This window comes from Kryptolebias marmoratus, linkage group LG24 (genome assembly GCF_001649575.2).
Source record: "Kryptolebias marmoratus isolate JLee-2015 linkage group LG24, ASM164957v2, whole genome shotgun sequence".
NCBI lineage: Eukaryota > Metazoa > Chordata > Actinopteri > Cyprinodontiformes > Rivulidae > Kryptolebias > Kryptolebias marmoratus.
In genome coordinates this window covers 17,726,807-17,753,961 of record NC_051453.1, presented here as the reverse complement: position 1 = coordinate 17,753,961, position 27,155 = coordinate 17,726,807, and the positions used below count along the sequence as shown (strand labels likewise).

Sequence of the window (27,155 nt, the reverse complement as noted above, 5' to 3'; positions counted from 1 at the left end):
TCATTTGTAATCATCAAAATTAAACGAAATAAACATTTGAAATATATGAGTTTGTATGTAATGTATGAATATAATATACAAGTTTCACTTTTTAAATGGAATTACTTAAATCAATCTACTTTTTCATGATATTCTAATTTTATGACCAGCACCTGTATGCAGAACAGTTCTTGGGGTTCTGGTTTTATCTTTACTGGTAAATAACTTGCATGCAAATTGTTGGGAAAATGACAAATTGAAAGGCTTTTTTGTCACCGTCTGCTGAAATGTTTTGCTTTTCAGCCCTTTTTCTGCTTGACAGAGAGCATTTCTCAGAAGATGCACTAGATGACTCAAGTCAGGTTTCCACCTAAAGCTCCGAACAGTCTTGTGGGTCAGGCGAGGGAAGTAGGACATGGGGACAGCTGTGAAGCTGTCGGCTGCACAAGACAAGAAGAACAGGAGCCACATATGTGTGACAGGCCCTTGAGGAATGCTCAGGAGATTTCATTATTCATGCTTCCCATTTATTCTAATGTGAATGCCACACAGGACTGTGCCCATGGTCTTATGTGTGTGTGGCTCACACGTTCTGAGGGTCTGCTGATGAGTTTGTCCTACATTCTTCTCATCATGTTCAGATGATATATTTGCACCATGTATGATACATTTACGTCTTTTCAGTTACATTGATTTATGACTGTACTCTGGACTATTTTTAGCCTGGAACTAGAATGCCTTGTGTGCGTGTGAAAGAAAAACAGATGGAGCTTTTCATTGCTTTGTTGGTAGTTATTTCTGGTATGTGTTGAGGTGATGAGTGTAAATGCTACAATCTTAGTCCTCACTAAATTATTTTTTGTTTGTTTTTCATGCTATTTTCCACTTGTGAACCATCACCATGTTGTCTTCACCTGCTCTGGTGCAGGTTTTATGGACCCTGTCAAGCTGCAGCTAAATGCTATAGACAATCACACCATGTTGGCACAATGCTATTGCCACAGGTATAACATCACAAGGTTGTTTTCATGACCTTGTGACAGCTGCGGCTATTGTCTACACATGATGCCAGCCTCCGCCAGTCCTGTTTCACATTTTTGATAGCCAGTCACACCACTGACTGTGGGCCTGAAGTCATGGATGCCACCACATTAATAAACCACCATGACCACACTATGGACACGTGACTATTTTGTGAATGTCCAAAACCACTGTGAACCTATTGCGCTCTATCATGTGTAAGATGACAAAATATGAGTCACACACAAAAGGCATGAACAACTACTGTATGTATACACTTTCACTGCCCAGTGGGAGTCAGCTTTACAGCTACTGGTTACCAGCTACAATTGCGAGCGTGCTTTTGGATTTCACCAATAATATATTCCATACGACTAACACTGTGTGATATACTGTTCATTTCTGAGACCCTTTACCTTTACTCATGAGTGAAGGGTGATTGCCCATTTGGTCAACACTTGTTCCATGATTGTAAATTTCAGCTCTGAATGATAAATGTAGCTCTTTCCTGTCTGCGTTGCATGCCTCCGACTCTCCTCTCATGTGCCACATGTGCACAAGACAACGCGACATGAAATATCTACTTTTCATCTCAGTCCATTTAGTCACGTGGCATTTGTTCACACAAAGAGAGGAAAATTGAGTTTAATTTCAGCTCAGCTTGTCATTGTTCTTTGACAGAAAACACATGCAGTTTACTGACAACACTGCACTGTAGTTGAGCAGAGGAGTCTCAGTAAGATAAGGAAATTAAATTGATAATTATCCTGCTGCATGAATTAGTAAAAGCTCTATTAGAATTTGCTCTAAGCTTAGCTTCAGTGTTAACAAAGGGCACAGCTGACTCTGAACTGAATTAGGAGCTGATAATTGGAAAACAACTACTCAGTAATACAATACATGAGGCCAACTGAGGGCATTGATAATTCTGAGTGGTGAAAGCATGATAATAACATATTACAGACTTCAGTTGTTTTGCAGAAGTCAACAATAGCTGTTTCACTCCGTTTTCATTAACGTGCAGAACACCAGAGTTATTTCCTTCCTTAACTGAAAAAATTTGTGCTTTTGTCTGGGAGAATTATTCCTTGCTCCAACTTTGGTGGCAGCTTTATGACTTGGAGAAACGACCTCTGTCTCTTTGAGATCTTTAATTTAGATTTAGGAGGTATAGCATGGTCCAAAATGACATTCTTTTCTAACAAAAGAAGAGAGAGCGATAAAAGAAAATGTTTAGGTTTTTTTTTAAAAATTTTGTCAGAACAGTTGTGTGTACGTACACACATTTATACCTATACTGAAATCATATGCCACTTAAATTATTCACATGTAGAGCTTATTGTAATAATTATGTGGCTTTTACAGCAGTAACCTACCTGAGCTTCTTGTGCATGTCACAGCTCGGTTTTTATATTTCTGAGCCACAGTTGATGGCTCACAGCTGTGTTGAAAACAAATGAAGGTCTTGCTTCAGATGAATGCCATGACAACACTCCCATTTGGAGCGTGTTGTCATGGCATTTGTGATTATTTTTCACCCTTGATCTGCATCACAGAAAATAAAGGCGGTCAGTTGAACTGCATTAGCCACATCTGTTTATCCGTCCGGCTGAATAGAAAATTATTTGCAAGGACACAAAGAGTGAATGTCATTTGAAGGTTTTATTTTTATCTTTTCTGTTTTTGTTTTTTTTTTGCTTATTTGAAAGAGAATCAATTTGCAATTGTATGTGCTGCCTCTGCTTTAATCATACCTTCTTATCTACATCTGGTAGAATGAGATGTTTTTCATTTTTCTGACATTTCTTGTTTGTAACCAAATCACCTGATAAGACACCTTTAGGTGTCACTACAACAATCTTGCAAGGATCCTGCCATACATAAGTTTCAATTTAAATGTTTACTTTGGGGTGGCACAGTGGTGTAGTGGTTAGAGCTGTTGCCTCTCAGCAAGAAGGTTGCAGGATCGCTTCTCGGCCTGGGGCCTTTCTGGGTGGAGTTTGCATGTTCTCCCTGTGCACACGTGGGTACTCCAGTTTCCTCCCACAGACCAAAAACATGCATAAGATAAGATGCATCTAAGATTGTCCCTGGTGTGAGTGAGAGTGTGAATGGTTGTTTGTCTCTATGTGGCCCTGTGATGGACTAGCGACCTGTCCAGGGTGTCCCCCGCCTCTCGCACAGTGACTGCTAGGGATAGGCACCAGCTCCCCGTGACCCGGAATGGAGAAGCGGGTAAAGAAAATGGATGGATAGATGTTTACTTGTTTGATCTCATTAGCCAAAATGAATAAAGCTATCCTCAGTACAGTGGGAGAACTGTTTTATCAGTCATTCGATATTAAATATCAGATCAGATGGAAGCTACTACAATTATAAGCCTACAATTTCCTTGAAGAAATTCACATCACCCACCACCTTTCATGCCAAAGTTTTAAACTAAAATTGTTTTTTGTTTAGAAATGATTGCTTTATAGTAATTTTAGTCAAACCTTGGAAATGACATCATGCACAATGTCATGCATGCAGTATTGAGATGTGAGTGACATTCAGCTATCACACCCTAATTTTAACACATTATTTGTGAAACTGTGCTTTTTAGGGTCTTGAATTTGTTTGGCTTCAAAGGTTAACCAGTTGTAGATGTACATCTAATGATTATTTCCTGGAAAAACATTATTGTCTGACTTCACCTTTTGGAGGTAGTCATTAAAAAAAAAGGTCATGTGGTTAAGGTTTGTGTCCCTTCAGTTTTGGCAGAAGGAGAAGGGAGCATTCATAACTCTTTGTCTTTTGTGTTATTTCAAAGTGGAAAACCCCGCATTGTTGTCAAATGGAAATAATAAGGAAGCTGTGTCTTTGATATGACTTTTGTTTCAGTAGAGAGGAGCAAAGGAAGAACAGGGTTTCCACAGAGCATGGGTGCAAATGTCGCAGCCCGGAAAGATTCTGTGGACAAAAGAGGCCGAGAGACAAAAGTGAGGGATGGCACCAAAAAACGCAAAGGTCCAACAAAGACACACATTTACATACAGTAAAATGCAACAAAGAAAAAAAAGAATAAAAAGAAAATATCATTTAATTGCTTTTCATTTATATCCTCAGCAGCTGTAACAGGAAAAAGGATGGCAGTGAGGACAAACACAGGAGACGCAAATGTGACAAAAAGGCAAAGAAGTAGGAAGGAGAGCAACATCCTGAATTCTGCTGACCAAAAAAAATAAATAAAATCTTATTAACTTCAACAACTTGTTAGAAAAGAGGATTCACTCTGTGGCTGCTAACTATAATTGACATCAGAAAATGAATTACTTCTTTGCTTTGAATTTTAAAGAAAAAAAAATCTAAAAATAATTGTGGTTTTACAAAATGCATGTTCTTTCATAACTGTTGTGTAAATCTCAATGACATGTGCTTTTAATCAAAGTTTCTTAAACTGAACTCTGTTTTTTCAAACAACTTTATTGATATTTTAACCAAATGTACCATCAGATAGACTACACAGGCTGAAGCGTGACAGACAGAACCACAGCAGATGGGCCTCAGGCCATCCACTGATACACAGAAATATCAGTTGTTTTTCTTCAAAGTAAGAAAATTAGTAAGGCCTCCACAATGTCTCCTAATTAAATGTAACTTTTTAACATGTTATGAACACATCGATCCTTGATTTTTTAATTTTTTTTTATATTCTTGCTTGCCAGTGGTTTTAATAATTTAGCCATAGCTTCTGAGACAACAGAAAGAAACCTCACAGACTACTACTTGGCAACGTGTCTTCAGCTCAACAGATGAAGATGACAACCACTGTCAGTACAAACAGAATAAAGCCTACATAAAAAGGCCATACAACAAACAAAAAAATGTATTACAAGTGCTTGAATCTGTACTTTTTTTGAGACACCCAACATTTACAGAAAGAAATGTGAGTCCGGCTTAACGCATATCCTAATATATATCTACTGAAGTTGGCAACAAGTTGTGTCTCCTCTCAGTCCTCCCACCCCACTCACTGGATGCTGTTCCACACACCGACAATGTCCAATAAACAGATAACGCCAAACATACAAGTTAGAAGTGGCTCCAGCCTGGATCCTTCCAGTTCAGCATTTTCAGAGGGGCAAGTTAACCTTCTGGTAACAACCCAGTCTCTAATCTTTACCCCCTGCAAACTGCTGGCAAAGTCTCTGCAGGCCATCTGAAGCAAGGGATCCACACAGCTGCAGCACAACTCTGAGCTTCTCTCACACAGCAAGCTTTAGGGTGGTCGGCCGGTCAACAGCTTCCACATTCCCCCTGGTCAGTGCCACTGGAGCCGTGCTGGATGTCTTGGAGGACCCCTACAGCAGGCTGCCTGGCCATGAAACAATGGTCAGAGTGATCTTTCCCCGAAGCTCCTTTAGGAGGCGAACCAAAGCCATGTGCGTCATCCCCCATGTGCTCTTCCCGTTCACCTCAAGCAGGATGTCCCCACATCTGCAGAGAGAGAAAAAAAAGAGTTGATCTTAAAAACCTTTTAGAATCAGTGTATCTTTACACAATTTTCCTAGAAACGTCTATAGCTGCAACAGCAAACAAAGTACATTAGACGAATACCTTATCCTGCCATCATTGTAGGCTGGTGTCCCCTCCACGATGGAGCGAATAAAAAAAGATTGATTGCAATTGACCTCCTCCTGACCTCCAGCGATACTGAAGCCCAGGCTTCCTGAAGTGTTCCGCCGCAGGACGATGTCTTTGCAGTAGTAGAGATGCCTGCAGGAGCCAAGAAGGAGATTAAATGCACTAATCTCCCAACTGCATCTTTAAATTACCAACTATATGTTCATTCAGAGTCTGTATGCAGAAACGAGTCTGCTGAAACCAGCAATCTCCTTCCAGCATCTCACAACTAAAAGAAAACCACATTCAGCCCCACTGCTGAATAACTTGGTTTCAGCTTATACTTAGTTTAGTGTTGCAGGAGAAACACATTTGACTGTCATTCTTATTTTCCAGACACAGGAGCAAGTAGACGTTTATTGTTACTAGTGCAATTGACCTCCAAGGAGAAAATCTTTCTTTTCAGAGGTTTTATTAATTCATTAGTAGTGAAGAGAAAACAAAAATATTTAAAAGTATAATTAGCTTTCATTTCCCAGCTGGTTATGCCAAAACTTGAGGTAGAACCAGCTGGCAGAGGTCAGGAGGACCAGGAGGAGCTGCGCTGGGCTCAGAAAAATGACAAACAGTGACATAAAGTAGGTGCTCACCTGGGCAGCTGCAGCCATGAAACCCACTGCGGGGAGTAGTCGTCATTAGGCAGCGGGCTCTTGGTGCTGTCTGTGGGGGAAGATGTGAGACAGGGTGGCAACGAGCACTCCTGCGGGGACTCGTCGGGAGGACGCATCTCTAGAACCTTGAGGACAACAGGGGATGAGGTGTTCTTCAAGTTGGCCACGGCCTCACCCCGAGTCACCCCCGTCAAATCCACCCCGTTCACGTTCAGCAAAATGTCACCTGTGGAAGGGAAGGAGCGGACACGGTTGCTGCCCTGATAATAGCTTTATAAAAACACAGCACAGGACACAGACTCATCATCTGCCTGTTTAATATTCATCCATCTCAGAGTTCGGGCACAGAGCTATGGAAACCAAGGGCCACCTGTGCTTTTAAAAGCCTGTTAATGATGAAAGTGATGCAAAGACAGGCAGCACGGTCCAGCTTGTGCCTAAACAACTCAAAGGACACATTTGCCCTGAGAGGATGTGCAAATGTAAATGAATGCCTTTCATGAGCACACAAACAAAGAGACAGCTGCTGCTGCTGTCCCATATGAATACAGTAATGTGCACCTTGAACCGTACACAAGATAACAGAACAATTTTATGAGGTCTTCATATTACTGTTATGCTCCATTGGAAGATTCCCCTCCCTCCTCTCATAAACAGACCCTCAGGCTGGGGATGGAGGGGCAGGATATTGAGTGTAATGAAGGGCTTAATATTGTTATGTCTTAAGATGGATTGCTGGAATCAGCACTTTGTGTGAAAATCTCCCCACTTCCCTTGCATTTCAGCTGCAATATAAGATCTCAACGCCTCTGCACTGATACTGGTGTGCCTCTCTATGTCTTGCTGTTTCAGACTCGACTGATTCCACATAACAAAATAATTACTTCCTAGACAAAAAAAAACCCTCTTCTGGATCACAGTATGTTTTGAACTCTGCCACTCTAATGTTTGTTTGTGTTTTTTGTTGAAGTGTGTAGGAACAAATCTGCGGAGCGATGAACCACATCAGTACCAAGGTTTTTCTGCTGAATGAATAACCTTCATAATGAAACACGAGTTGGAAGTGCTCATCAATCATTTCGTGTTTGTTCATCGCTAAAGAAAGGCACTTTCATGACAGGCTGCCGGCAATAACGTTCCTGTGATTTGCACAACAAATAGCAAACCCAAACAAACACTTACGAGCAATTTATTACACAAAGATGCGTCCTTGTAATAAAATATGAGGAACACCTTGATATTTGCATGAATGAGGGAGCATACCTTTGCGAATGGAGCCCTCTTGTCCCACCACGCCGTCAGGGTCCACATTCGTGACGTAGATGGGAAGGTCCCACCCTCGGCTGGACATGCCGCCCGCCACTGTCATGCCCAGGGAGTCGTATGGCTCCTTAGTGAGCGTAACTGTCTTCTCATAGCACGCAGGCTTCTGACAAGAGTCCTTCACGGGGGACAGAAGGAAGGGAAGGAAGATAATTAAAGTGGAAGACATGCTGCCATCTTGTCATGGTGGTGTCTTGAGCATCTTTCATCTTTATTCTTTATTTCTATAAGCTCAAAACATACAATGAACTCACAACAAGGGCACCTTAGACTACATGATCTAATTAAACTTTTGAAGAACTCATTTCCATAATAATGACTGTTTCCTCGAAGACTTGGGATAATGGTGGAAGTCACATGAGCACAAGACTCCAGTAACACACCCGTGGTTGATAGCTAATTGATGAATTACCTCATTAGCATAACTGTTGAGGTGTAAGATATAATGATAAGTAATGTAGGACATCAGACAGCTCATACATGTTTTGTATAAAGAACTGATTTATTCGTAGGTGTTGTAATGTTGCCATTTGGTGTGGCGCATGAGGCTGTGTGTGGGATAGTGAGACTTATATAGTGAGAGTACTTGCGAGTCAGATGTGGGAGAGCCAAGCAATAATGACTAACACACGGAGACACTGAGGTTGATGGGATGTAGCTCGTGCAGCTTCGCTAATGTGCTGCATTCACACATTTCTGCTGTGCTCACAGCAGATCACTCGCAGTCACGTTACCGACCCGAGGGCAGGGCGCTGACTCAAGCTGTGTTAAAACTGTCCACATTCAGTGGCTTCCTACACTCTGCATAATGTGTGTGTGAGTCATGTGTTCTACTTTCCTTTGTGGTGGCTTTTTAATGAATGTTAATGGTATCTACTGAGCTTTGGCGGTTCAGTCACTTCCCGACAGAGCCAAAGTAGCTTTTTCAGAGTTCCAGTCTTTATGCCAGGTTAAGCTGGTTATAGTGTCAGTATAACCAGCTGCTGCACTTTTATGATTTTATGAACTGTGAAGGAATGAGGCCAGCTGCACAAAGAACCTTGAAGGAATAGTTCAGATCCTACGAAGTGCGTCTTTATGGAAAAGTTATGAACAATTAATATCTTACCTTTTGTAGATAGCTCTTTGAACGACCTCAGAATTTAAAATTGAGCAGATTAAGGAGCTACCTGCTGCTGCTATTTGTACTAACAAGTAATCATGGAACTCTATGTAAATTATGATAATGTACAGTGAAACTGATGGGGGTGTAAAGATGTATAAAGTATGACTTGCATGAACAACTATAGATTTTTTAATATTGGGGTTGGTTTAAGATGTTAGCAGTCTACTTGACTTTGCTTGTACTAGCCCTTAGCTTGTCAATCAGGTCAAAGTGACCTCCAAATTTAGCTCCAAAGTGAGGCCGTTACAGATGATAACATATTAATTGTTCATAACCATTCCACGGATCCCACTTTCAAAATAAATCTAAACAATTGCTTTAATGTAAGGTAAGGATAGGATTTTCCATATGTCTCAGAAGATGATGATATAAAATTTGGTTGGTTTGAGTTTTTATCTCATTCTTATACATAAATACTTGAAAATGATATAAAATATTACACAAAATACCTCTGCAACTAATGTAAGGAGAAACTGTGAGGTATCTCCAACTGTATTTCAAATGGAAAATGGCAAAGTTCTGCCAATAAATAAAATGATGAATTCATCTAGACAGCTGTAGTCTGTCACAGGGAGAACCTATTTTAAGTTATGCATTTGTTATTATGTTTGTCCAACTATTTAGAGACAAGTGATCTTTTTGGCACCTGAGCTCATTCAGAAGCTTCACAGTAAGTGATCGCTTCACGGCGTCAGGCTGCAGGATGCTTCCTCTTAGTTATTGGCACGTGATTTTATAACCACAGGTCAAACGTGTGCTGCATCATTTAGCAAATCTCAGGAGGAGGATGAGATGGCGGCGCACTTGGCTACCCAGCAGCATGACTGACAAGCTTGAATTAAGATTTAAGTGCTCAAACATTTAATCAGTGTCCAGTTATTTTATAATCAGAAGATAGAAACAAAAAAAAATAGATCTTTGTTATTTTTTTGTCACATTCATCTGTGCTCTGCTTGTACAGAATCTTTACAGGTACGTATAGCACAACATCTTTTAAGAGATTCTTTGCAACAGCCTTAAGTTAGTCACTCAACTGAGGAGAGATTAAGCCTTTACTGTCACGCTGGACGAAAAACTTTAGGGGCTTTGTGCAAGTGGCCATTGATTTAATCATAACTACATGATGGATTTTTATTGCATTGAAGTGTAGAGCAGCTATCAGGGCAGTGTTATCATGGTGGTTTTATTCTGCACTTTTTCACAGATGATGAGAGCCATTAGTTTATTCAGTTTTCAACTTCATGTAATTGTATATTTTAGATTTTTCTTACAGTGCTCTATGAAGGCGTGCTCGCTTTAGTGATTTGTCATTTTTGTAAAAGAGACAATTGGCCTATTGACATAAATATATTCAAGGAGACATACCTCAATTTGTTTTATTCATAAATGTAATGTATGTGGTGTAATCATAGACAAGTTTGCACATATTGTCAATCTAAGCACTTAACCCAAACTGTTAAAGGGATATTTGTCGAGATTAGAGGTTATTATCTTAGTTTTCTCTTTGAACTTGAGAAATCAGGAAAAAACATCTATCTTTAGGGTAAGATTGTGGATGAAAAGGGAACTCTGTGGGGTATGAAGATGCCTGTGTGTGACGAAGTAAAAAATATGGATGCTACAATGCAGCGAGAGAAGTCTCTCCTGTCGTCCTGCCTGAATGACTTTGATGGGAGAATAATGCCTCCGCGGATCATTTGCAACTGAAAGCGAATATTTATCAGAGGAACAAAGCTTTTCTCTGTGCATTGGGTGGTGTTCACGTCTCTTGCGTGTGCTGCTCACCAGTAGCGTTTGCTCCATGTCTACAGGGGAATATGGCGGGGGACCTTCCATGCCCCATGGAGCTTCTTGTAGGATGTCTGGAGTGGGCAGGCAAATCTGACGAGACACCATGAAGTGAACCCCCTGCTCGCTCGCCTAAAGCAAACAAAAAGGCAACAGAAAGTTGTGACATAAGGTGCAAATCAGTGTGTGAGTTCTTTTCTTGCTGGGTGTGAAATTCTAAAGATAAGCCACAAAATAAAAATCTGTTCACACTCCCACTACTGTCCCGCTAGTCCATCTACATCCGTTCACACATTCGCATGTGATTTGTCTCACAGCTACACACGTTGGATGGCTGCTCCCGCCTTCCTGCTTTATGATTCCTTGAGAGACTTCTTGTTGCTGGTCTGTCTAACACAGCCCTGAATTAACCAGTCCAGACCATTATTGGCCTAATTGGACTAATTTAATTTCTTTCCTGCCAGTTCTTAATCTCTGAGAGAAAGTGGCTGCTCCGAGAGGCCATCTTGGCTCCGCAGAGACCCAGAAGAGCCAGTCAGACTGCTCAGACAGGAACTGTGAGCCCAGAGACCCTGCACAGTCAGCCTCAAACTCGCAGTAATTAACCATTATTAACCGAACACACGCCATCATCGACTGGCATCAACCAGGAACCAGAGGCAGCCTCGTGGTCCGGTCCGTCAGGGAGTCACCACAATTAAACACTATTAACTGCAGTGAGTGCAGACACAACAGCACAGCACAACACAATTAGCTCGAATCACCACAATTATCTTTAATGCCTCTGGGACTCGGAGTAGGAGCCGTGCACGGTCGTTTGTGGTCTGTAACAGCATTAAGGCGAATTTGTCAAAACTGTGAACTATCTGTGGAATACTAATGCCTGCTGCATTTCCTGTGGCCCCTGCAGACTGACCTGAATGAGCAGAGCAGCATGCTCTGGCGTCCCGTAACGAAGGTCGTGTCCGTTGATGGCCAGCACGCGGTCACCGATGCATAACTGTCCGTCACGTGCCGCCAGGCCGCCCTCCAGCAGGTGAAAGACGTAGACCCCGTGCTCCTCCGCCCGACGCACAAGCTTAATGCCCAGCTGCTCGTCTGGAGTGCTTTTATTCAAGACCACGTGGATGGTGTCGTCTCTCTGTGGTTGGGAGAGGCCACGAGACTGATGGCCCCCGGCGACATCATGGCTATGGCCGTATGGGTAGCCATGGGAGTGTGAGCGGTAGCGGTAATGTTGCTCCCTGAGCACGGTAAGCCGTAGGAGTTGGCAGGGCTGTCTCAGGGTTGTCACTCCAAAGGAGTGAGGCACGTTGCTGATGTCAATGCCATTTACCTGAAAGAGAAACAAAAATTAATTTTTAAGACAAAAACCAACACTTAGATTGCTTTTTTTTCCCAATAAAACTTTTTTTATTACCTTTAGAATCATGTCCCCAGGCAGCAAGCGACCATCTCGAGCAATGACGCCCTCTCTGTAGATATCCTGGATGAGGATGCGGACTAGAGGGGTCTCATTGCCACCCACGACGCTGATGGCCAGTGGATCTGAAGGATCCTGTCGTGTGATTTTAATACTGGTAACTTCACCGTCAGGGATCAGGTGATGTAGCTGAGGGAGAGCAAGCACTAATGGAGAAAGTAGAAGAAGAAAAAGACTGACTTTAGTTTCACTGTTAAAGAAAAACAGCAGAAGAATGGGAGGAAAGGGGGAAGCAATGAAAAAGGAAAGAAGAAAGTGTAGTAAATCATAGTGGTGAGGTTTAGCACTAAAACCAGCTGTCTCCCCTCCCTGAGGTTACTAAAACAAACTCAAGGGAGAGTGTCCTTGGCTGATTATCCTCCATGATGCTTGTATCATTAGTCACATACAGTACATCTGTACAAGTATGCGCTGGAAAACTTCCAGTAAGTAATGATTTGGGTGGAGATGCTAAAAGGTTTTAATGCACACAAGTTTTAGGATTTTACTTTAATCACTGCACTGTAAAATTGTCCCTTGAAAGATTTGAACTTTTATTATTTTGATAGCTATAAAAATAACAAAAGAAACATCTGCCAGATGTGCTCAAAGGATGCCAGAACACTAATCTATTGATTTGATCAAAACCTAATTAGCTGAACCAACATGGAGATTCTGCTGAATAACTATAAAAACACAATTTCCTGTTCTTCTAAAGCTGACCGTAAACCTCAACGTTTCTTCGACACAGCAGTGAATTCCACATGCCGAACTGGACCTTGTTAGAAGAAGGGTGGGGACCCTCTGTGGCTATTTAGGCCTGGAGATTTGCCCAGTCACTGAGAAGGAGAAGACATATTTCTCTTCTTATTTCTGTTTCGTTGCTTGTGAAAAATGTCTCTCTCTCCTCTCTTATTCCTCGGCGGGCCGTCTCCCTCTGTGTCTTGAGCGCGGAAGGCTCGGCTGTTCATTCTACATAGCGCTGCAGTTTCTCTTTTCCAAAGTCAATATTTTGACTTTATCACGGCAGATTGCTCGAAGGGTGTGGAGCACGCTAACTGAGACCTGTAGATGTTACTTTCTCACCACTGCTTATCATTTCTGTAGATTTTCATCTATTTTGCTGTAAAAACAGATATAAAAATCTTTATTTCATTTACCTTTCTGTAAATTATGTAGCCACCTTCCGCTGTTTGCTTTAAATGACCTCTTTTCTCTACGTCATTCTTTCATTTATCTGTCTGTTGCTCCAGCAGCAGGCAATGAATATTTAATCTATTCACTCGGCCTTTTCAGTGATGGCATCTGAGAATCATCCACTCCCTGCTTTTTTGTCCTCCTCCACTTTTTTGCAGTAGCATGTTCCCGCAGCTCTAACAATGTAAGGCTATCATACCTCCACCTTGCCATGAAAAGGCTTGAGCATTGGATATTACATCTTTTTTTTTTACTGTGGATCTTCTCGTGTCAAAAACAATGTTGTTCTTTGGGGACTAGTTCATCAAGGTGATGCAAGACTGAAGGTGAAAAGGTGAGGATGAGAAGTTACAAGGTTTCTCGGGATGGAAACGAAAGCGAGGATAGAGGGGGAGAGGAATTAGACAGGAGGTGGAGAAGAAAAAGGGAACGTCATCTGCCTCTAGTGACCTCTGGTATTCCATCACTATAAAGTGCCTCGGGGCTGCAACTCTCCCTCCTCATCTGTCTGTAGTGATGCACCGACACACTTATGCAATCTGCAGCTGAATTATTAAAGAAACATATGCCACTGTTGCAAGCCATGTCACCTTCCTGGCACAGCTGAGGGAACATCGCAAATACAAACATTTGGAAACACACACATTTTTCTCTCTCTGGAACTCTCTCCAGAGACCTTTAGGAAACAAGAAGATTGATGTAAAAGCTTTGATCCATACCTTCCGGCGGCACACTGGAATTCCTGGCATTATCTCTCTCCTCAGAAGTCTCATTGCTGACTGCGGTGCCACTCTTGGTCCTCCGTAGAACACTGAAAGCCCGGTTCAACCTCCTGAAGGAGCGGCTCCTCACAGAAGAACGGTCAAAATTTCTGACTGCAAAAGAGACGGAGGAGGAGGAGAAGCCCTTTATAGACTCCTTCACTTTCAACATGCCCAGACATGTTTGAGTTTACCTCCAGTCAATGCTCGAGTTAACATGTTGCAACAGAAACTGGTGGAAAGCTGTAATACCTGTATGATGCAGTAAATCCGGTCAGAAAGTCAGTTTTAAAGCTGCATGTCTGAATGTAATACTACAAGATAAGATTTTTTAAATTAGGCAAGTTTTTCTAGCTGTTGATTTCCCTTTTTTCTTCTGATTGTAATGCGATGAGATGGCCACCAGTAGTACAATGTGTATTTCATAGTTGTACTGTATTAAACATGCTCTGATGTTTCTTTTTCTTTTATTTGACTACTTATGCAGGTCTTACACTACTTCTTTCTTGTCAGTTGATTTCATATGATCTAAAATAGCATTAACTTGTCACTGAGTTAAGTTCTGTCCCTAATGTTGCATTCTCTAAACAGCACCCTGAGATGATTTAATGGACAGTTAATGCTTTATAAATAAACCTATTTGCAGTTTTAGAACAGATTCTTTTTCCATGACAACTCACAGGTGGATATGTATTGGTCTTTATTTTGCTGAAGGCAAGTTTAATTATGAACTTGGGAAGTTGAGGAATGATGCAACATGCTTCCAACTGAAGGATGACTATACTTTCTCTTGAGTTTCAGATGCCCTTAAGGCAAGATTATACTCCAGTATCGGTCCTACCTCCCATGTGTATGACGAAAGCAAAGAATTAGTGTTTATGTCAGCAAGTAAGATGATGCACTCATTGCAGTCCTCTTTACAATCACCAGGATTCACAGCAAAAAAGCTATAGCTACACAGCAGATATGGCACTAGATGAAGTCATGGAAGCAGTACATTCTTAATGTCTTACTATCTTCAGTCCTGTTCAGTAATACTAATGTCTGTAGAAATGAACCTACAGCCAGATGCTGCCCAGTTGTTGTTTCTGTTTTACCAGGCGCCACTTGTTCCGTGTATGATAAGTTACAAAAATCAGCAGGTAGGTGACCAGTGTCCCAGGTACTGTGACAACAGCTTTTGTGTGTGTTGCTGTTTGAGAAAATGACAAGTATAAACTTTGTATTAACCATTCTGCATACTGTGGAGGAAACTGAATTCTGGTTGGTGCGGCACCAGCTTTTCCCTTCAGTTTTGAGTGGCTAACTGTCACAAAAATATTACATATTTCTGTTGGTAATTTTGCAGAAGTTGGTTAATCAGTGAATGGAGTTTTCACAATCATTGAACACTGAGATCGTGTGTGGTGCATCTGGTGAAAATCAGTGCACCTTTTAAGGTAAAAACTGACCTGGTTGGCTGGTAGAATTAATTTTAAAACATGCTGAGTCACTACAGTAAATGGGGGAAAAAAAGAATATATTTTTTTTCCTTTCAGATTATCTCTTCCAACTTTTTTTTTCGGAACAACTTTCAGCAAGGTCAATCAAAGCAACCTTTTTCCTTATGCATGGAGAAGGTGCTTTCAACTGGTGGCTCTTTGAATAATAAACTAAATCTGAGTGCTGTGTATAGTAACATGGTTGCACAACTATAGCAGTGATGTAACTCACCAAGGACTCCAGTGAATAAGTCCAAAACAGGCCTGCGTGCAGAGGATCCTGCCTGGTGCTTTGCTTTCAGGACTACAGGTGGATGCAGTGGCGAGGCAGCTGCCCCAGCTCGGCTGCTCCGAGCACAGAGCCTCTGCAGCACCGCTCCCTCCCTCTACGGGCCAAGGGAGATGCGAGGACTCCTGACAGCCACATTATTCTTTAAACAGCGCCAGCGGCTGCTGGAGCTGACAGCTTGTTCAGCAGTTGCGGCGCTCTCGATGATGGTGGTGGGTGCTCAGCTGGCTGAGCCTAAAGTGCTGCTGCAGCGCCATTTGGTGTCCTGAGCGCTTGCTTTAGTAGAGGGGCAGAGGAACACTCATGATTACCTCATGGTATCACAGGTGGGAGAAATGGTGGGAGGGTTTTGATCACGTCATTTACAGCAGCTATTTTTAACCTTCCTCTTATTACAGTTCTCCTTTACTGCATTATGTGCTAGCCCTCTCTGTGACTTTCTCTCCTTGTGACTTTCTCTCTTTGTTTCTTTCCTGTTCCCGACAAAGAGAAATTGTATGGATTTGTAGGGGGAAAAGGCTAGCAGAGCTAATTGGCTGATAGGATTCCTATCAGAGACCATTAGACAGAACAAAGACTGTATTTGGGGTTGAATAATCACCACAAGTGTATTTACATTTTTTTGAACAAAGTTCTTTGTGAAGTTCAGTCTAACAGTGTGTCTTTTTCATTTCCTTCAGAGTGACATCTTTCTTGACTGAACATGACCACACACACAAACATCCTGTCTCACACTCACTCTTCTTGGTGCTGCTGCGAGCAGCCAGGCTGGTCATGCTGCCTGACTGACTGTTGTCCTCTATGCTGGGGTCAAAGGCCGGGTTGACCAGGCCGGGCTCGTCTGACAGGAGTGCCACGGCGGCGGAGGTGGGGCCGTCATTGGGCATTGTGGCGATGGTGAGTTCTGATGTGCTGTCGGTGCACTCGCCCTCCTGTGAGCGTCGCTTTCTGTCTGTTGACAACCCATAGTGGGAGGCCCCTTTACACCTGGAAGCATGGAAAAACAGAGGGTGTCAGACAGATTACAGAGATGGTAAATATGCTGATGACATGAGACTGATGATAGTTTAAAGCACTTTGAACCGTCTTTTTGCTGAAAAGTGCTGTATAAATAAATTTGACTTGACTGGACTTAAAAATGAAAGGAATACATTTTGCCCACCACTTTTTATGCCAGAGTGTTAAAAAGATTACTTCATGATCAGAAAGGATAGAGTTGTAACCATTTTGATCAAACCTTATAAACGACATTATACGCAATCTCATGCAACACTGTGAGATGTGTTAGCACTTGGGAAGTGTGTTGAAGATGACTCAGCTTCTACCACATCAAATTTTAGCACAATATCTGTAAATTTGAGTTACACCAATTTTTGTGTTAACTGAGGTTAATTAGCTGTGGCAACCATCTTGAATTGGGTTGGCTCCAAAAGTTAACCAGTTGTAGAAATAAATTCAGTGATTACTTTCTGAGAGTGTCATTAAAATTTGTTCAGCAGTTCACAAGATATTTTGCAAAAAGACTAACAAAGTTTTACACCTTAACAGCTAATGCCCAAGGTTTATGTAAGATGTGTTTTATTAACAGACACAGTTGACTCCAATGGTAAATATGAATGTTTTTGAAACAGATTTCAGTCGACACTTGAACCATAGGTTGAGTCTCAGCTACTAATACAGCAAATTTTTTGCTCAAAATCTGTAAACTAGACTGAGTTCTCACCACTGTTGTGTTTGGTAAGGTTACTTCAGTTTTAGGGCAATAATGATGTTGAAGCAGTCATAGTAAAACCACACAGATATCTGTTAACATTTAATAAAAAGGTCAGACTCTCAACACTAATGTGGGTAAATTTCAGCATTTCCTGCAGGCTTAGGCTTCTGCTGAGGGGAAGCTTCACACAAAGAGCATTTATCTGGCCTTAACACTCAACAAGCAACTCTCCTTTAAACCCCCACAGTGTGGACAACGAAGCACAAATCCTGAGGCAGGATACCATTTTTGGTTGGAATTCACAAAGCACTTTTATAAGAATCTACCGTAAAAATTGTTTTTGCCCACAAAAAGCCCAGAAAAATACCAGTTTTTGTTGTTCGTACACGATGGTGCTGACTGAAATGGTAATCACACGTAGGATGGGTTTTCTCGGTGGAACGGAGCGTGAGTGTCACTGACTGTTAACTGAATAAACATGCAAGAAAACAGCCACTGGTGAGGAGGGAAGGCGGGGAGCTGACACTACATCTGAATATAGAACAGAAATCATTTGATTGTTGTTTTTCTGAAAAAAACAAATCTCATTCCTGAGCTCCAGATGTCTTCTGTCTGTCAACAGCACAACCACACAGCATTTTCACAGCCCCTCTTTCTCCCTGTCATGCACATATTATGCTACACACCATAAAAGGCTTTCCACACTAACAATATTAAATTAGGAATGTTTTGTGTGTGAATCAAAGCCTTCCCCACAGAGAAGTGATGTTGTACTGCTGGAGAAATTTCCCTCCATCTGTAAGCCATAAAGGCTTCGTCAGACTCAAGAATAACTTGGCCTCATCTCTCCTGCTGTCTCTGCGGAGCCATCAGCGCAAACATTAACTGAGTTTTAATGAGCTGGATCAGACCCAGGCTCCGCTTCAACAGTAGCTCACGAAAATACGGATGGAGCGGCACCTATTCTCCCTTGCAGCGAGGCTTTGGGGTTTTGAGCTAAAAAATGAGAGGTTGAGTAAAAAGAAGGCAAAATGGTTGACATGACTGCGGAATCACAAAAAGGCAGGCCATCAGCCCCTGAGGGCTCCACTTCACCAGAAGCAGCGTTTTGTCTTGATTACAAAGCTGTCCGGGTTCCGTCATGCGCTCTGTCCAAACCTCACGAGGAAAATCATTTCATCCAAAGGAGGGTTCTACATCTCAGATCTAACGTTTCACAAAGCTCAAGTACCTATTGATCTTATTCACTCTGAACCCACAATTCACAGCACACCTGTGTGTGTGTGTACCTGTGCGTGGATAGTGCCACTATGAGTTATCATGCTCATTCAGGAAGTAAATTAAAAGCCACCAAGCATGACCGTGTGGCAACATACCACTTAACTGAGTGCAGAGGTTGATTGGAGCAACATTTCAATCAACAGACGCAGCATTTAACTCTCGAAAGGGCAACAGTCTTACTCGTGTCACTCACTGTCAGTTAGATAGAAAACTTGAATCCTGGTGGCAAAATGTTACTGAGGCTCAAAACATTGTCCAGCATATATTTGCTTTTGTTGTGTGGTGGTTAAGAAAACCTTGTTTCTTTGGGTTTGGTTAAAATATTGTAGTTGTAGTTGGAAAACCACTTTGTATCCTGGCAAAAACGTTGAAGAAGATATAAGCGAGTTAAACATTTAATGAATAACAGGTCCATTTTGACTTTTATTGTTAAAAAACAGTCCTCCTGTACAATGGCATCCTTGTTGACATTAATTTGTTTTCATTTTCTGACTCAGGTCAAATCCCATTTCACCCTTTACCCCTAACCAGTATCTAACTGGGCTACGACTGTTGGAGACTAGTTGGCAAATGGCATACAAGAAAGGAGTTTCCAAAATGTCTCAAAACATTTATTCCAATATTAAAACATTTCCTTGCATGAGTCGCAGAGACTCTCAGTTTTGTTGCTTGACTTTTGAACTTGTTAAAAAAATGGGCGAGAGAAATTTTCTTTCAAAATACAGTTGTGGAGTTGTTGTAGACATCGCAAATCCTTCTCAGTTTAGTTTCCATAATTCAAGAGCGCTAGAGCAGACAGTTTTGAGTCGTAAACACAACTCCATCTGTTGCAGTCCAGTGATATAGTAGCTTTTGTTTTGCATGTTAACACAGGGATGTCCCAAGAGGTGAAGGGATAGCGTTATCTGGCCTTTCAATAGGGTATTTTCTAAGGACACTTAAAATAAAGGGGTTTGAGTTGTTCTAGCACTGAAAGCCACAAATGTGCACATTTTTTATGGTAAACATATTACTTTGTCACAAACCCTGTAACCACTAGTCTGATGTATTCCAATATAGTGTGTTTGGTATTATTGTTGATTATTCTAAACAAGCTTTAAAGATAGCAAAAAATAGTGTTTTCTTGTTAAAACAACATATTGACACAGCAGCCAATGTAATGTATTCCAATTCACGAATTTCAAGGTTTTTGTACTAATCTACCAGTGACTGTGTAAATGAAGATTAAGACAATAACCTTTTGTTTCACTGTGTGAATTGGAAAAAGAGATTCTGTATCTACAGTGAATCTATGAGTGACAAGTGATTAGGACTTAATTCCTTGCTTTGTGACTCTAGAATTTAGCTGAAGGTTGCTAAAAACAACAAGACCTGTATTCAGAGATGTTGCATCACAGAACAAAAACATTACAGGTTTTAGTTGTGGATAAGTGTAAAACATTGCGATTATTACAACAGGATGTATGAGACAGCAACAGAAAGCTACTATTTGCTGTGTGACTGGTTTATTAAAAGCTTTGTCTTTTATTGATTCAAACCTCACTCCTATGGGGAACGCTGTAAGTGTTTCTTTTTTTTCTAACTGTGACCATACTTCTGTTGCTTGGAGATAAAATGTCTGAGGATAAATGCTGTGGCCTGAGTTGGCACTAGATGAGAAATTAAAGACTGGAAGGTGCTGGTTTCTTTACCCAGATTTGGTGCTAGAGCATCCAAGTGATGGTAACTGATCTAATTACACATCATATGTGAGATGTTTGCACATTTAAAAAGATGTGCATTCATTCATATTTCATACCAGTCTTCTTTTTCTTTACTTTATGAGCAAACAGTATTTTGTGTATAATGATGGACCTTTGAGGCTTTAGGTAAAACTTATCTAATTCATCGTTTTTGAAGAGATGATCAAGAAGCTTAAAGAGGCCTCATTAGCTCTGCTGTAGCCTATAGTCTGTTATCACATCATCTCTGTAAACTGAGGATCTGTGGTAAGATAAAAAGTGGAGATGTTCCCCCATCGTTTTTCGTCCACTCTCTCCAGTACAATTACAATTACCCATAATGCTTTCAGTGACATGTTGTTGTTGTTTTGTTTTGTTTTTTGGCTAAGGCTTCCTGGCTGTGACACAAACTACTTGTGATGTGATACAGACATCAGCTCACAACTCATCAAAGCCTGTGAGATTTTCCAATCCTCTTTAGGGGTGAGTGGATTATCCCTTCTAACCCAAATACTCTTGTCACGGATCGTCATGTTGGTCCACACTCCCGGTTCAACGCAAATTACCCCCAACAAAGTGACAATTCCAGGCCAAGCAGCCGGATGCAGAATTGAAGTTGTTGTCACAAACTCGGCATGGTACAAGTGCGCACCCTTGTTTCTTCTCTTGTCTTGGTGCTTTTGTGATAATGAAAGCAACAACAGGCTCTTGCTCCCGATGCAACCAACTTTCTGTCTTCAAGACATTCCAGAAACCCCCGACACATAAGAACACAAGCAAAGCATCCCTGGTGACACTACGAGCCTGAAGGTAGCCTGCAGGTTTTTCGCACCAAACAATGCAATGAATACAACAAACTTGTCTTTAAAAAGGCTCTTTGTGACTACATGTGTTGAGTGTTTTCTTACAGCACTAACAAGTGTAGGGACGCACAGTCTCAGGTGGTGATTTATCCTCTTATTAGTCAGTTTAAAGCTCAGTGGCCTGTTTGTTTCTGCAGCTCTGTTCTACCAACTGCTGCTGGGTATGAAAAACAAAACAAAACGGTGCTCTTTTTCTGGGTTTTTCACTATTAGTAAGAATATATTTGTGATTGCTCATATAAAATCAAAAAAATGTAACATTACAAAGAAAACCTTTACAGTGTGTTAATCCTGTTTGGCTCAGGCAAAGAATACTATCTGTCTGTAATGGCTTTCGGCTAAAACCCAAATGTAACATGTTTTAGAACAGACTGTGCACAGAATGAAATGAAAGGCCCGGCATTGCTAGCATGCATATCACCTGCCATCTATATTGCCAGAGTTCTTGAACTAAGATAATTTTATATTGGACAATTATGGAGTTACAGCCATTTTAGTAAAACCTTAAAAATAAGACTATGTGCAATGCTGTGCTCAAAGTATGTATTGTGAATGACACTCAGCTACTCTCAAATCAAATTTTAGCTCAATATCTGTAACATTGACAACCATATATATATATATATTTTTTTTAGTTTAGTTGGCATTAGGGGAGGCTTTTAGGGGGCTCAGGCAGCTGACCAATTACAAGCCTACAGCCCCCCATGCTGCCTGTGACCTGAAACTGGCTACCAGCCTCAACGACCGACTTCTATTGTCACTTTGATGGCCCATCAGCCAGACCTGAAACCCTTCCAGTCACCAACAATCACTCCACTCCATTACAGCACACTGTGGCCTTGGCCCCACGAGCAGGATGTGCACAATCTCTTCAGCAAGCTGAACCTCCGTAAAGCTCCAGGTCCAGATGATGTCTCCCCCTCACCCTGAGACACTGCACAGATGAGCTCACTCCCATCTCCACGGACATCTTCAACACCTCCCTGGAGGCGTGTAAGGTTCCAGCCTGCTTCAAATCCTCCATTATCATCCCCATCCCCAAGAAGCCTCGGATTACTGGTCTTAATGACTATAGGCCTGTGACTCTGACGTCTGTAGTCATGAAGATATTTGAGCGACTGGTCCTCTCCCATCTTAAGACCATCACTACCCTTTTCCTAGACCCACTGCAAGTTGGCCTACAGAGCCATTTCATCCTGCAACATCTAGACACCCTAAAAGTTTACGCCAGGATCCTGTTTGTGGACTTTAGCTCTGCATTCAACACAATCTTGCCACACCTGCTCCAAGTTAAGCTCCCTCAGCTCAATGTGCCCGACTCCATCTGCATGTGGATCACCAACTTCCTGACGGATAGGAGGCAGTATGTGCGGCTGGGGAAGACCATCTCGAAGACTCGGACCATCAGCACCGGTTCCCCCTGTTTCCGGGCTGTGTACTTTCACCTCTGCTTTTCTCCCTCTACACCAACTGCTGCACCTCCAGCCATGAATCTGTAAAACTGATTAAGTTTGTGGACGACACCACCGTCATCGGTCTGATCTCGGGACAAGTTTGCTTACAGGACAGAGGTGGATCGGCTGGTGTCTTGGTGCAGCTCAAATAACCTGGAGCTTAACGCCCAGAAGACGGTGGAGTTAATTGTGGACTTCAGGAAAGCCATAGATCCACCAGACATTCTCATTGTCAAGGACCTCACAATCGCCACTGTGAACTCTTTCCGCTTCCTGGGTATCACCATCACCCAGGACCTCAAGTGGGAGCCGACCATCAGCTCTATCATCGAGAAAGCACAGCACAGGATGTTCTTCTTACGGCAGTTGAGGAAACTCAAAATGCCAAATGAGCTGATGGTGAAGTTTTACACAGCTGAACAACACTGAACAACAGATAATTGACTCTAGCACGACCCAACCACTTTATCCACTTGCTATTATGCTATTATGCACATGGACACTTTAATTAATTTCTTGTTTCATTGTTTACTTATTTATTTGTGTTTTTTTTATTTGCACCATTACACCAAAATAATTTCCTAGCCTGTAACTTGTTTACTGGCAATGGCAATAAAGTGATTCTGATTCTTTTCTGGAATTGGGTTGTGTCTTAAAGTTTACCAGATTTAGATGATTACTTTCTGAGAGTTGCAGTAAAATCTGTCCAGTGATTTATGATATGTTTTGCTAATAGACAGACACAGGCTAAAAACATTATCACCAGCCTTTTGAAATTTTGTGGCAGGTGATAAAAAGATGTCTGAGGGAAAAACCTGTATCTATAACACATGCAAAGAAATGCACAAAGTAACCAATGAAAGAAGATGGTGCTCATTTGGACAAGAATAATGGCTATTATTTGAATTTATATATTTAAAGGCTTGAAGTTTGCATCCGTAACCTTAATTAGATGTTTGGTTAATCCCTTTCTATTCACAAAGGCATAAATTGAAGTTTGATTGGGAAGAAAAAGACAGAACGGTATATTCAAAGAGGCAAATGCAACATAAAGACACAGTAATCCAGGTAATGATGTACTAGAGAAGCGTTAATCAGAGGTTGTGTTTATAAATTCTGCCACCTGGAAAATGGTAATCCTATCTGCTTCATAAGAAGAGGTTTGGGCGACAGGCCAAAGCTAGAGGGGTAGTCGCTGATAGGGAAAGAAAGAAATTTACTTTCCAAAGACAAATCTGCTACATTAGAACACCTAGGTCTGTCTAAGCGTAACTCTTTTCTGCCTTTAAAGACAAATGCATGCTGCAGACAAAAGGAAAAGTGTGCAGCAGCAGATAAAGCTTAGAGTTTAAATTTTCTACCATGCTCCTGGGTGGGGTGGGGTAGCTGGGGCAGGATTTGCGTCCTCAATGCATCTGACAGTGTTTACGAGCCTCCCAGCCAGCATTATGTTGGTCGAGTCAGCCAGTTAAAAACAGCCTGAACTCTTGAGTCATGCTTTTCTGGCCAATCAATATGGGCGATCATCAGTTGAGCCCTGACCCCATGATCAGACTGGAAGAATATTTATGCGGCTGTGATGGTGTCGGTGTCTGCTTTCTACCAAGAGGGCAATCTCTCCCTTCTTTTATCGGGAACGAGGGAAGTACAGGAGCAGATTTATCCTCTGCTGCCTGGCTGGGCAAAATCACATCTCACTGATGCTCCTTACTCATGTCCACCTGCTTTCCACTCCTGCAGTCTCATAGTAAGTGTTTATTTCTCTCACTATAGGTGCCAGCAGCTCAAACTGTAATTTTCTTTACACCACACAGTGCATGATTACAGAGAAGGCTTGCTGTCCCACATTGCTCCTGGCACATTTTTCCAGCATATATTGCTCTCTCAGTGGCACACTAGCCTTTGGCAGTGCCCTGGTTTCTCTCCCTCAATATGCCATCATGGTACATGGTGCTGGTCAGCCCAACCTGGAACCCTGTCTCTCAGCAGGACGCTGCTCACTTGAGAGATTAACTCCATGCCGCTCTGCTCTCTCTGCTGTCAGTTCCACTCTGCCGGCTGCCAGGCCATTCATATGGAAGCCTTCCTACAGATTAGCCTGCTCCGAACAAGAAGCCGAAGAACTTATCCCATGTTAAACCCGACAAGACTTTAAAACCAGTAAACAACAGCCAGAGGTAAAAGGTTAACAGACAACTATTTTCACAGTCCTGTTTGCCCATTAAATTGGGACACTTGATGTAAATGATTCAGCACAGATATGACAGTGTGGTGCATTGCAGCAACAAAACTTAAGAAAATGTTTTTCTAATTACAAAACAGACCCAGTCACGTCTTAAAGGGGTAGTTAAGTTATTTTTTAAATGAAGTTCTGTCAAATACTTATCAGTAGTAAGTACTTTATCAGCCGTGACATCAGTCATAGAGAACAGAATTTGAATAAAGAGGCAAAAGTCTCCGTCCAGGCTAGACTAACGGCTAGCCAAATGAGCACTCATTTTTTATTTAGTTTTTTAAAAATTGTTTTTCAGTCTTATACGACATAATGTACCAGCCTGCCTGATCAGCGTGTCTAGTCATTTTGAAATTGTACTAAATTCTTGGTGGACTGATACATTTGCAGCCTCCTAACACCAATGTATAGCTATGCTCAGCACACAAAAGTTTGCCTCTTCCTCTGATGTCAAGGCTGATAAGGTACTAACTATTGATAACTATTTGACAGAACATTGTTTCAAAATGACTAGATTATCCCTTTAAAGCCTTCTTTGCTTGCTGACACTAATACCCCATCACTTTGCTTTGTGAGCAGTTTTCTGCTTGAACAGTCACACATCTGAGATGAAGGCTTTGTTTAAAGTAAGCACTCTGACCCGCTGCTCACATCTCATGAATAAATTAATATATTTTTCAGCTGTTCTTTGTCACTGCCCTCAGATGAATCAAGCAAACTTCAGTTCCAGGTTGTCAAATGTGTCTATCAGTGGGCTGTTTGTAGACTAGATTTTTCATATGTGAAGTGTAAATGTATGCTTTAGTTTGTTTTGAATTTATATCCTATGTGCAATTCTTGATTGTCTCTGTGTTTATTGATTTATTTATTTTTTTCAAATCTATTGTTGCTTGCAAACACACTTGCTTAGATTGTACAAGTGTATAATATTAAATACCTATGCATATGTAAACTAAGATGATCTTACATTGGAAGATGACAGTTATAACTCCTTTGGTCAACCCTATTTAAAATAAACCCTTATGTACAATCCTATGCAATATTGCTTGATCTCGCCCAATTTTGTACTCAGAGCATGTGTTGTGAATGACTGTCAGCTACTACTACATCAAATTTTGCAGAATTTCTGTCAAATTCACTGAGGGATGTCCTTTTTTGTGTAGTGTAAGGTCAAATAGATGTGGCGATCATATTGAATTGGGTTGACTCTGAAGTGTGTGTCACTACAGTCATATCAAATGTTAGCACAATATCTGTAAAATTACCTGTTATAGCCTTATTGTATTTGCTAAGGTCAGTTGGCTTTTGCTATGCTAAATTTGGTTGACTTCAAAAGTTGTTTAGTTGTAGATCAGTCCAGTGGTTCATAAGATATTTTGCTAACAGACTAACACACACACACACACACACACACACACACACACACACACTAATATACAGACATGAGCAAAAACATTATCATCTGCCTTTTACCAAGAGCGGACATGTTCAGCATAAACTTTTTTCTGATGGTTTTCTCGAGATCAAGAGTTATTTATGTCATTATCACGAAATAACGATTACATTTTCTTGAGATAATGGGATGATTATCTTTTCTTGAATGCTCATGATCAGTTTTTCAGTGTTCTTAAAACCTTGCCAAGAACAGACTCAAGCTGAAAATGTCAGATCATGGAGAACCTGACATAGATCAACGCATCAAATTTCACCTCTGTTGATGTCTAACACAGGCTGAAATTGCAATGTGTTTGTCTTGTAGAGATTGCTTTCATATCAGCCCTCATCGTTTAAGGAGACGGCCAGCTCGACTGCAGCTCAACGACATAAATAACACATGATCTCGAGAAAATGGTAATAGTTATTTTGTGATAACGACATAAATAACTCCTGATTTCGAGAAAACCATCAGAAAAAAGTTTATGCGGAACACGTCTGCTCTCAGCTTCCGTATGTACCTCAGTGGGCGATAGCTATTTCCATGATGGACTCACTGAATTAGCTTCCTACAAAGCAAAGGAATTGCTGCTTATGTTTACTTCTGTCAAAACAATATTTTTAACAGTATTTAAAGACAGTGGGGGGTAGCTTTGATTTTTCATCTTAGCCACTTTCCCTCCTCTTTTCAACTATTCCAGGACTGGGAGATAAAAT

The 27,155-nt window shown here is 41.4% G+C and overlaps 2 protein-coding genes across 7 annotated transcripts in view; one reads left to right on the top strand and one right to left on the bottom strand.

Moving 5' to 3' along the window:
- fip1l1a (FIP1 like 1a (S. cerevisiae)) overlaps positions 1–4,435 on the top strand; it is a 20,922-nt gene extending 16,487 nt beyond the window's left edge. For 2 of the 4 annotated variants that reach the window (XM_037974201.1, XM_037974198.1), the window contains exons 12-13: positions 3,880–4,005; positions 4,105–4,435. In XM_037974201.1, coding sequence (XP_037830129.1) covers positions 3,880–4,005; positions 4,105–4,180 — 202 coding nt within the window. In that variant the 3' untranslated portion in view covers positions 4,181–4,435. The remainder of the gene's footprint in view (positions 1–3,879; positions 4,006–4,104) is intronic. The other 2 variants (XM_037974200.1, XM_037974199.1) reach the window with 2 other exon arrangements.
- Positions 4,436–4,441: 6 nt separating this feature from the next.
- Positions 4,442–27,155, bottom strand: part of lnx1 (ligand of numb-protein X 1) — a 38,207-nt gene continuing 15,493 nt past the window's right edge. For all 3 annotated transcript variants that reach the window (XM_037974197.1, XM_017428831.3, XM_017428832.3), the window contains 9 exons: positions 16,478–16,725; positions 13,927–14,082; positions 11,969–12,177; positions 11,465–11,884; positions 10,546–10,680; positions 7,536–7,713; positions 6,252–6,498; positions 5,596–5,754; positions 4,442–5,475 (listed from right to left, as the gene is read on the bottom strand). In XM_037974197.1, coding sequence (XP_037830125.1) covers positions 5,340–5,475; positions 5,596–5,754; positions 6,252–6,498; positions 7,536–7,713; positions 10,546–10,680; positions 11,465–11,884; positions 11,969–12,177; positions 13,927–14,082; positions 16,478–16,725 — 1,888 coding nt within the window. In that variant the 3' untranslated portion in view covers positions 4,442–5,339. The remainder of the gene's footprint in view (positions 5,476–5,595; positions 5,755–6,251; positions 6,499–7,535; positions 7,714–10,545; positions 10,681–11,464; positions 11,885–11,968; positions 12,178–13,926; positions 14,083–16,477; positions 16,726–27,155) is intronic.